This window comes from Xiphophorus maculatus, chromosome 5 (assembly GCF_002775205.1).
Source record: "Xiphophorus maculatus strain JP 163 A chromosome 5, X_maculatus-5.0-male, whole genome shotgun sequence".
Lineage (NCBI taxonomy): Eukaryota > Metazoa > Chordata > Actinopteri > Cyprinodontiformes > Poeciliidae > Xiphophorus > Xiphophorus maculatus.
The window spans coordinates 31,698,309-31,710,330 of record NC_036447.1 but is presented as its reverse complement, the minus strand read 5'-3'; the positions used below and the strand labels follow the sequence as shown (position 1 = coordinate 31,710,330).

The window sequence follows — 12,022 nt, the reverse complement described above, 5'->3', positions numbered from 1 at the left end:
TTTTTGTCTCCAGAAAAGGAATCAGGTCCATACCTGCATCCAAGTTAGCTCAGAGAAGTCCAATCTGACATCACTCTATAAACTCCAACTGATCTGTGTCAAATGTTTAATGTCCATCTACACATTTATAAGCTAAATTTATGAGTCATATTTTTTTTTGTCTTTCAGAGAAGAACTGTTTTGGATATACTTCCAAAATCTTGTGATTGTCAATAGGATGTGAATCGGCCTATCAGATGCTCAAAAAGCTATCACATCATTGTCTGGGCTTTATCAGATTGTTTAAAGAGTAAGCATTGGATATTTAGTGACTGTGAGCTTCTGAATCAGAGGCAAATAATAGAAAATAATACAAAGTAAATCAATGATATTCCTCAGTATTATGCCACTTAGTAAATGGTTATGCTAACTCTAACTGACCTAAAACAGGTAGTCTTTTATATGATTTAATGTGAGAAAGTGAGGGGAACAATTTACACTATAAATTTTAAAATATTTATAATGTAAATATGAAGTTTCAACTGTATGTTCGGCTATGGTGACTCGTGTCTGGGACTTAAGCTAAATACCTCCTAATAATTTAAAACCAGAGACTTCAGACTTGCCTCTTGGTCTAGAACTTGAAAGTCATGAGCAGATAGTCTGGAGCTCTTACAGGAATTTTCAGACAATAGACCATAATAGCTTATGCAGTAAATCTGTTGAATCTGTGGATTCGTCATATTTATTACATATATGTAACTCAAACAGACCTATTAATTGAATATTTCTTCAAAAGGGACCATTCTCAGTCATTCATTGAAAAACACTTTACTCTGTAGCTTGTGATTTAGGTCTTACATCTGGACTTGTTCTGTTTGATTTGACAACCAGCACTTGAAAACTTGAAATAGGTATTTAAAAGATGTTCTGTTAATAATCTCTTAAAGATGATTAACACATCCAAACCTTTCATAAAATCTGTCCATCCATCTCTCCTTCCTTCCTTCTTTCCTTCCTTCTTGTGTTCGTTCGTTCTTGCCTTCCTTTCTTCTTTCCTTCCCTCCCTCCCTCCCTCCCTCCCTCATTACAGCTCCTCTGGGGGAATCTCAGCACAAAGCAGAGACCAACCCTAAGGCTATCAAAGCAAATCCCCTCAACACCTTGTCTGCTGCTGAAAATTCTGTCTATATAGATTATGAATAGAATCACTATTCTGTTCAGGATGTAACAGGTGTTATATACAGATGTTAACTATTCAGTCAGTTTTTTTTAGACATATACGCATGATACATTTTTTATGGGGTACATATTACACTTTATTGATTGTTGAAATAATTTACATCAGTTAAGAACATTTATGTGTGCTGAATTGCTTTGGAAAATTGAACTAAATCATTGACTCTCAAAATGGCAAAAAAAATAGTCCTTGGTAGCTTTTTTTTGTAAAAAAAAAAAACGTGATAATGCACGAATCATGTAGGGCTAGTTGTGCTGAACAACCTTTATTGAACTGTTTTTTTGTTTTGTTTTTTTTTTTTTAAACACAGGATGCTCTGTTTAGCAAAACATTCCAGTAGTTTATCATTTACACTTGACCAGCCACTTGACAGCTTTTAAGTTATGGAATACCAATAAATTATCAAACATTTTAGAGTGGAGGAATTTACCTGCAGGGGGATTAAAGCAGCAAATGGCGTGTCAAACACACAAACAACAGTATAGTCGGATCATAAATTTTTTATTCAACACACGATAATTTAGTCTACTGTGCTCCTCATCTGCATGCAAACTAGCTCAGCTCACACTTGTTCTTTTCCCACTTTTCACATTAACTGCTTCTGCTGTCACAATAAGCATTCAGTGAAAAGCTTAGCTGATATTGACACTTTTATAAATTTTATTCTTTTATACCACGGAAGAGAGAGAAACTTGGAAAAGTTTGGTCAAACTGAGAGAACGATCATTGAAATCAAGCGCTTTGCCAAAGTCTGTAATCATCTGCTTTCCACAGTCAATAATTACTGGGTGCTGTAAATGCATCACTGCAGCCTGCTTGAAGGCTGAAATTATTAGAAGCCTGGTGGAAAACAAGTAGAGGATAATCTTCACTGTACCTCACATCATGTAATCTCCCATATTCATATCTGGCTGAGCATTTTTAACCATTGTGAAGCAGTAATTATAGACATGTGGTCAGCACTACAAAAAGAGGGAAATGTGTTCTTTTATAAGAGTGAGCATGAACCTTTGTATAGGTTGGATATATTTTTGGGATACCTGTCTTGTTGGAACACAGAATTGTCTCCCAGTTTAGTTCCAGGCTGACTAACTCATTGATTTTTAGCCTGTAGTGTTCGTCTTACACTATCATGAGTTTGCTGGCATCTGATTAATCCTGTTTCACTCTCACAATGTGTCAAACAATGCTCCATTTTCAATATAGAGGTCAAAGGTTTCAAAGTTTCAAAAGGTCAAAATCTCGACGTTCAAAGTCGAGATTGGGCAATAAGGCTATTTTCTGTTTTTCCTTTCTTTACAAAGTGCATAAATTACAGCATTTTGTGCCACTTATTTGGAAACCTGTCTACTACTACTTGGGCAATCATCATTTTTCAGGTTTACAATTCTTTTTAAGTGATTCTAGCTTAAAGCATTTATATTAACCGACACAGAGGAACTCCTAGTTACAAGACAGACAACCACGGCACTGTGCAGCTCTAGGTATTTAATTATTAATAGTAATGTATGTATATAACTGACTCTTTATTTATCAAATGATTAGGGTGATTTCAAATACCACTTCAAATGTACTCTTGAAAGCCTAAACCTAATTACATTCATGCAGATTATGTGTACAAAACCTTCAGACCAGATTTGTACATGTGAAAGAATAATAAGTAGAATCTTATAGCATGCTCTTTCAATGAAAACCAAGCATATCTTTAAATTTGAATAACTTGGTTTACAAATATTAAAGCAATTATTAATATTCATAAGGTAATTAAATCTATTTTTTGTGATTGTTTTTGTGTCATAGCTTCTATTTAGTTTTGCAAACCTCTCATAATTTAATGTTGTAATAATATTACACTTTGTTTAAATACAGTTTTAATCATCTTTAAATGCTTTAAGATATTTTTGCAGCTTTCACTTTCATAATTTCATTCAATTAAATGACATTATTTTTGTACATGTCTGTAAACACATCCTGATTATTGACCAACCAGCTCTCTTCAACAAAATGTACTTTTAGGTCAGCTACTGATCAGCTCCATATGCATTAAGTCATCTGTAAACCTTAAGAAAGTTTACAATTGATTTGTTCCTAGAAAACATAAAGGATTAAGTCATAGCAGCTGAAAAGAGATTTTAAAAACTATTTTACAGATGTGCTTTTATGAACAGATACTGTGATGCATTATTGCTGTCTTACACAAATACAAACATTAAAAAGAATGGTATTTTGATGTTGTTTATCCACAAAATTCCATTTTCCATGAAAAGCCATTTCCTTTCTGAACATTTAAAAAAACTGACAAATGTTCCTTCATGCTGAGCAGAGCTGACGGCTCTGATATACAGACTGTCATCATTCATTTTCTGCCTCATTGACAAATAAACTGATGGATTTAATATGTTGTAATTGCTTTCTGTCAACCCATTTCTTTTTTTCTCCCAATTCTCTTGATTCTTGTTTCTCTCTTTTTTATTCTGCACTGTTTGTCCCTTCCCAGACCAGTTGATGGCCTTGCGGTGTTATGGAAACGTGATGGACATCGACTGGCCAGTGGGCGTCGGCTTATTGTTCCTACTGCCACCTCCTCTGATGCAGGGTTGTATGTTTGTGAAGTGTTGGTTAGCAACAGCACTATCAAACCCATGGAGGCAAGGGGATACCTGACTGTAATGGGTAAGAAAAACACCCGTCATACAGACTTAGATGTTTGAAACTTTGCTACTTCTTACCTGGTGAGAGTTCACATCTGAATCCTTATTTAAGTCTAACTGTAATGTGAAAAGAATAGCATATCTGACTAAGACTTACTCAGAAGAGTGTGACTGTGTAAACAGATTTACTTCCACAAGCCTGATGCCTAACATCATTTCGGGACTGGAAGCCTTTATCATGTCATTAATTTAGTTTTGTCTGTACACTTCTAGCTCACAGCTCTGTTTTAGTCTGTTTACTTCTTCACTTCAAAGTGTAACTGAGGGCTCAAGCTATGGCCTGTCAGCTGCAGGATTGTTCAATATATTTGTCTCCATCCACCAGTAAAACATTTGCTGTTGACACAAACTGCTGCCACAGTCACCAAACCCCCTCATGAACTTTGCAAAATTTTATCATGCTACAACCTCAAACTTGATTTTAATTTATTTGAAATTTATACAACAGAGAGTAGAGCATAAATGTACTCCTGCAGTTTGTTGATCACTCATGTCAAGTCAAGTCTTTAAGTTAAATAAATCTTCATGATATCACGTCGCTGTTTGCATTTTGGCTCTCCCGTGTCGCTAACTTCGCCAATCCTTACACAGATCAGCTGTGTCTTCTATAGAGAACAAAAAAAAGTCAGATAAAACATTTAGTTAGCAGTTGAAACAGCAACAAATAATAAAAATTGGAGAGTAGAAGTGAAAGGAGATGTTGAGGAAAAGTGGTCAGTTTGTCCTCTTGCAGCATAATCCCTTAGCAGCAGGACAGCAGGACACCCCCTTCCCACCGCCATAGACTCTGCTGGGCAAGAAGAGTATTAATATAGGAAACAACCAATAAGCCCATGGTAACTTTGGAGGAGCTGCATATCCTTAGCTCTGGTGGGTCGACACCACAACTGATAGCTGTGGACTTCATGAAGCTAGACTTTATGGAATGACAATGAGAAAGTCTAGGTACTGTGTAAGTGGTCCTGAACACCAAAACAGTTCAAATTTTCCTTTGAAAAATATTTTTAAGAAACATTTTTCAAATGTATCCTTTCACTTCCCAATTACACTCTACATTGTGTTGATCTATCACATAATATCCCATTGATATTTAACAAAGTTTGTGGTTGGAATGTGATTAAACATAAGGAGTGTGAATACGTTGGCATTCTTGCACTGCCACATGTCTACATGTTCCTCGTGCTTACACACATTCACCAAAGGGCCACCAACAAAGTGAAAAAGAAAACATATGCCTCTTTCACAGCGGCTAAATTAGTTTTGCTCCCTGGAGTCAGCAATTAATAGGAGAACATGGAAAATGCCCAAATAAGAGAGCCCTCATGGAAATCCTTCTGTGTTCAATGTGTGCATAGGAACACACAACAAGTGAGAAAGTAAGGAGTGTGTGATTGATGAGGCGAAACTTTTCTCCCCTGGTTTGTGAGTGTCTTTTTGATCTTCTGCAATTGTTGGAGCAAAGGAGCACCTAAGCAGAGAGCACGAACTCCTCACACCTCCAGAATACTGAGTCAGAAAAGACCTGCCTGAATATTGATTCTCTTTCTGTGTGCCTCCCCGTCAGCCCCTCCCTCACTATGTAGAACCAATTTTTGGACCCTCTTCTTGGCTCTATCTCTCTTCGTTCCCAGTGCAATCACTCTCTCCACATTATCTACCTTCATTAGGCCAGCAGCTCTTTTAAGGCCTGTCTGACAGCGAAAAAGTCTGCATGGATTCATTTGTATCAGAGGAATAGAGACTGATGAATACATTGGTACAGATCTTCCTTTTTTTCTGGGACAAGCTCAGCAGACCTTGGTGCAATAAAAAAAAGATTCCCAAACAGAATAGTGTATGTGTCTCTGCCTCAAAGGTATTCATTATTCAATTTTATTCTCTTTCTTGCCCCAATCCACTAATAGGAATATGTATGACTTTCCATCTTCCTGTTGTGTACCCTATCGGCTGCAAACAACAGTAAATACCCATTGCTGGTGTCCTGTGTTAAAGTGTGTGCAAATATAGAACATGTAATGAAGTTTTTGTAAAAAAAGAAAAAAAAGGTGTTTGTTTATTTGCTAAGTACATTTACAGTAAAAAGAAAGTCACATTTTTATTTTAGCTTATCATTTAGTCTTTTTTCAAGTGAGCAGCATCTGTTATGAGTGCTCCTCTGTTTCCATAGATCCCATAGCTTGTGTCAGCATTTAGAACAGCTCTAGTGGAGATATTTGTAAGGAGCCATTATTACTGGCAGCAGAGTAGAGCAGCCTAAAAGGGGATTGTTTCCCCAGGGAGAACTACAACATGTTTCTCTGTTACTTCTTGGAAGTCAATTGAAGAAATATGCAGAAATAAAAATCCTTCTTTTCAGCATCACATAGGTTACCCAATGCCAAGAGGGGAAAAGGTTTTATTCTGCTGGAAAGAATTTCTTTACATGAATTTAGTACAAGTTAGTTAGAAAAAAAGATGCTTTCATAAAGTCTTACTTTGTTCCTCTCTCCAGAGCCACCTTCGCTGACTGTTCAACCCAAAAGGAAAATCTTTGCCGATCTCGACAGAAATATAGAAATCCCCTGCAAGGCTTCAGGTACGCTATTTGTGCTCTGTGTGTTTTGTGTGTGAGAAGAGCTTCAGATGAACTAGGCTCTATTAAGTGATGTTCCAATCAAGACTTGTTAGCTCTAATATCCATCTAAATAATTTAAGATTAGGTATCTTAAATTGTTTTGTTTTCATGAGGAACACTTTTCTGAAGTGCTAGGCTATTGCTAACTTGTTTACCCCATATTTCAATCTGCTTCTCTTTTCCATTTAGTTGTATTCGAATAGAAATAAATAAATAAATAAAACAAAAAAAATCTTCCATCATCAACTTTGGTTTTGTTTTACATGTCTAGAGTTTCAACTCTGCAGGTCATAATAAACTATGTTATCTGCCATCAGAGCATATGGATTCAAAATCGACATACTTTTCTTGGCGCAAAAATGACCACTGCAGCTGGTCAAGCTGCATTCCTGGATTAAAATTAATTATTCGGCTAAATATTGTGTTTTTTCTCTATAGGGCACTAAACTGGAGAGCTGTTGATGGAAGGTGTTTTGTATTCTTTTGTTCTAAAGCCTTCAGTCTGTTTAGGTTTGCTACTAAATGGCTCATGGATCTAATGAAAAATCTAATGACAACTTTAAATCACAATGTGGGTCAGACATTGGATCCTCTGTTTTGGACACATTTCATGTTCTGTAAGGTTACTCTGTCCATCATCTATAATATCTGTGTTGACCATTGCTCAATTTGTAGCACAATATGTTACCTTGAAGATTTCATGGACAGGGGGACTGAGCTTGTAGCAGCATAGGCATGCAGTTTGGCTAAATCCAGGCTTGGAAAATTGCACTTGTTCATGTCTCTTATCTTAAATGGATTACATGAAAACACTTACATTGCTGGACGTGGTTCTCAAAACTGCAACATGCTCCCTCTCTTATTCACTCTTCACTCTCTCTCTTACACACACTGAGTGAGTTCATGTTCCTCTTCAGTAATCTGATACAGTGGCAGTGTAATTAAATAGCAGAGGCCTGGGGATACGGAGAGAAAGATGGAGGCTAGGAGCAGGAATGAGCCAAGGAGAAAAGACAGAGTGACAGAGCGAGCCAGACGAGGAGGGGGTGAGAAATATTTCACGCGTGTCTGGGAAAGCTCGACAACAACAGAATGAGAAAGTCTGAAGTCCATCTCTCTCACCCTCTAAGACACACACACATGCACACCCCCGCACACACATGCCTACAAGCACATACACAGGTGTGAAGGTTCAGGCAGAGTAATTGCATGAGTTCACTGCTCGTCATATCTGGCATGTCGGTCAGACGGGTGGGTTCTGATACTGTAGATATTGTGCATTTATCCTCATCTTTTATTCAGAATGTTTTAAGGCCAATTCAGCCACCTCTGCTTCACCACCCACATCCCCAATCAATATATTATTAACACTCATTATGCTCACATGCATATTTATAGAGGCGGATTGGATAAGAGAGGGGAAAGATGGTGGAAGGAAAGAGCATGGCTGCTTTAGTGGGAGTAGGAGCAGTTACCTCAGCAGTGAGGTCAGCTGGCATCTTATTGGTGAAACCAAAGGAATTTCTCATGAGTTGTTTTGCTGTTGCTGAGTTTGGTTTTAATATTTCTGTTTGTATGTAGGCATGCCGCAGCCAAGGATCGAGTGGTATAAGGACACAGTGCCTCTTTCCAAACTGGCGAACGCTCGCTACAAGGTCAGCTCGGCCGCTGGGCTGATGGTACGCAAGGTACAGCCAGGAGACGGAGGAATATTCCAGTGCTTCGCTCGCAGCCCAGCAGGAGAGATTCAAGCTCACACTGAGCTCCTTGTTTCAAGTAAGTTTGTCTGACATGGATTCATAAGACATAAACACAAGTTTCTCTTAGGCTTCCTTGGTGGATTCCTCTTCTGCTTGTTATATGATCACACTCACTGTTCAACTCGGTTATTAAGTTACCAAGATGAACTTAATCATCTTGGTATGATTAAGTTTCCACTCATACCAAGTTACCACTCATACCAAGTTACCAGTATATAATGCTAGTATAATGAAATTAATACTGGCATTAATTTAATCTTTTTCTGAAAGAGTAGTTATTCTATGAGTTTATGAAGAAAGTAGTCCCATATTATGAAAATCATATCACTAATTTATTTTTAACAGAATCAAATGTAAGTAAGTAATATGTGTATCGATTGTCTGATTTCAAGAATCAGTTCTAGGTATTTGCCGAAACTTGATCTTGCCTGATTTCTTTAACTGTGGCTGACTGACGATCAGTGAATACTTAAATGTGAAACTGATCTTATTCATCAAACTTTTCTACCAACACAAGGTTCTAAGAGAGGGCTGAGTTCAACAATAGTCAACAATAGTATCGCCGATTAGGAAGAAAGCTGCAATCGGTTCTTTTAATAATAGCAATCAATCTGTGGAGCAAATTATTGGTGTGACCTGTGGAATGACCAATAACACAAACAAAATATATTTAACAGCTATTAAAGAAGTACTTGAACATGTTTTGAATAACTCTTTTTTTATTAATATGAGTTACAAAATGAGTTGCACAAACCCTCAATATACCACAAATCTGAACAAACTTTTTGAAAACTGCAAAACAACCAAAACTCTGAGTTGCTGCTTTACAACCGTAATAAATGGAACATTGACCGACATATTTGATGTGCAATTATGATGGCATTCGTCAACATGTGATGTTTTTATTACTTTTTATTTTTGTGTTTCTATGCTAAAAGCACTTTGAACAGACTAGTTGCAGAAATGTGCTATACAAATAAACTTGATTGATTGATATGTACAGTACAATGCAACAGTTATTCTGTGCGCTCTCTGCCTGCTGGTGGGATTGTGTGTTGGGGAGTGTGCGAGCACAGCTGACTCAGTGAGTGCGTGTGTGAGTGTTGATGACACATAGTAGAAGTGTGTGTTTTCATCCAGCTGTTGCCAACTTTTGAGTTGGGGCTTTTGGGAGTTTGCGATGATCTCGCGCAAGCCAACCAAGTGGTGTGGTTCACTGCACGTATCCTTGAGCTCAGTTCAATGTGTTAACTATACGTCCAGCTTGAGGGTAGCTAAATCCTAGATAACATTTATGGGGTGAGCAGACGAGAGAAAGCCTAAGAGAGGATTCAGGTGTCTGGATGATATAAAGAGATGTGCAAACAGGAGTGATAAAAGTTTGTGTTAGCCTAATGGCCACACAAGGTTGCACAAAGTATTTTGAAAGTAGTGGTACTAATAGCTTGCATTTGTGTTCAAATTTGCTGTTTAAAATATGATTATTTTTGGCCATCTAAAACTATGATAAATGAAAAGGATAATTATTTTTATTTTTTTCAGTGTATGATTATGCTAATTAAATATTCCTGATTTATCCTGGTGAAAAATGTGTGATTGAAATCTGTTCATGAAGGCAGTCACACATATGATTCATTTATTTGACAGACTGATTATTTGTGAAATAATTTAATCTCCATGGCATCCATTCAGCTGTGCAAAATACTTGGGTGGGCCTAGCCCCACCTTTGAGGTGCGGCACCTCTTTTTTTAGCTGCAGTTTCCAAGCTTCCATTCAACTCCTTCAGACTAGCTAGCAGCAATTAGCAACACCTGCTGGTACTGTGTATTTTTTAAGGTCATTGTACTATCTATTTCTCAGTGCAAGACCTTAAATCAAAAAATAAACTTTCATAGTCTTATTCGATTCGATATATATATATATATATATATATATATATATATATATATATATATATATATATATATATATATATATACATCACATGTTATTAAATCCAGCCAGCTATATATAGCTGGCTGGATAGCTCAATAGATAAGGCATCGGTATATCACCCGAGAGGGCAGGGTTCGAATCCAGTCTGGGTCCTTAGGCAAGACCTACCTCATACCATGAGAGACACAAAAATGCATAACATGCCGGCTCAGACGTCGCCCGGCCAAACAAGGTCTGCGTCAGGTGTTGGGGAACCAGAGCACCTTGATGACAAATGGGCTACTGGAACAAGACGGAAATGGGCGAGAGATGAAAATGTGGATCTGTTGGAATGCTACTACTCAAGTAACCCTAATCAGAGAGGTTACATGCAAAGACTGGTGAAGGAATGGTTACTTCGACATCCCCAGTCAACACTAAGCGCTAAACAACTAGTAGCTCAGTGTTCCAACATCCGCAAACGGCAACTGCTATCACAACTTGAGATTGACGAAATACAACACAAATGCTACGGCAAAATGGAGGAACCTGGATGTCAGAACTGTGGGGACTTAACTACAAGTCCCCACCCAGTCAGGGGATACACGGCCCCATTGAGCGAATCAGAGCTGAACGAGACGGCTGCTGACCTGAGAGAGAAAATCATGACCCGAATGACAACCAGACCTCCTCGGCCAGACCTCCTCCAATTACAACGGCTGAGTGAAGTACCATCAGAGATCATTGAGAATGTGAATGCAGCATTGAGAACAATCCCTACCAACACCATAACAGAAACCAATGAGCTGATCTACAACTCAGCATCAGTGATCCTTGAGACACTTGGCTATAAGAGCCGCCATGAGACCCAATACCCATCAAGGAGGGAAGTGAGCCAACTGTCAGAGCTCCACAAGGGTACAATGAAAAGACCAGTACCCAGAAAGTACAGGCAGATGCCCATACCTGAAGCACTCGAAACTGCCAAACAGAGGCTCCAAGCCTTGGCCAGCCGCCTAAAGAGATACACAAGGGAGAATGAATCCAGAAGGATTAACCGGCTCTTCTCCACTCAACCAGCTAAGGTGTACTCTCAATGGCAGGGTAATAACAACTCCCTGAGCAAGCCTTGGTAACCATCACTGTGACAGATGTCCAAGAAAGAGTCTCAGGTATGAAAAACTGGACAGCACCAGGGCCTGACATGATCCATGCCTACTGGCTAAAGAAACTCACTGCCCTCCATGAGCGACTGGCAGACTGGCTACAAAGTGGGACTCACCCTGAATGGTTAACTGAAGGGCGGACAATCCTAATCCAGAAGGATCCATCAAAGGGTCCAGTCCCACCCAACTACCGACCAATAACCTGCCTCTCCACAACATGGAAGCTCATGTCAGGCATCATAGCGGCCAAGATAAGCAAACACATGGATAAACACATGAGCACGGCACAGAAAGGTATCGGTGTAAATAGCAGAGGAGCCAAACACCAACTCCTCGTAGACCGCACAGTTGCCCGAGACTGCAAAACCCGACACACCAACCTGTGCATGGCTTGGATTGATTACAAGAAAGCCTATGACTCAATGCCGCATACTTGGATCATTGAATGCTTAGAGATGTATAACATCAACAGGACTCTGAGAGCCTTCATTGCAAACTCGATGAAGCTGTGGAAAACCACCCTTGAAGCCAACTGCAAACCACTTGCACAAGTGTCCATCAAATGTGGCATATACCAAGGAGATAGGCCTGAACCCCCTCAGCCAAATTATCAACAAGACTGGCTACGGATACCGAC

At 38.7% G+C, this 12,022-nt stretch overlaps 1 protein-coding gene across 1 annotated transcript in view; it reads left to right on the top strand.

Annotated features, from left to right (window-relative positions):
* LOC102237391 (protein sidekick-1) overlaps positions 1-12,022 on the top strand; it is a 487,074-nt gene that overhangs the window by 368,793 nt on the left and 106,259 nt on the right. The window contains exons 7-9 of the mRNA XM_023333436.1: positions 3,717-3,892; positions 6,422-6,505; positions 8,126-8,320. Coding sequence (XP_023189204.1) covers positions 3,717-3,892; positions 6,422-6,505; positions 8,126-8,320 — 455 coding nt within the window. The remainder of the gene's footprint in view (positions 1-3,716; positions 3,893-6,421; positions 6,506-8,125; positions 8,321-12,022) is intronic.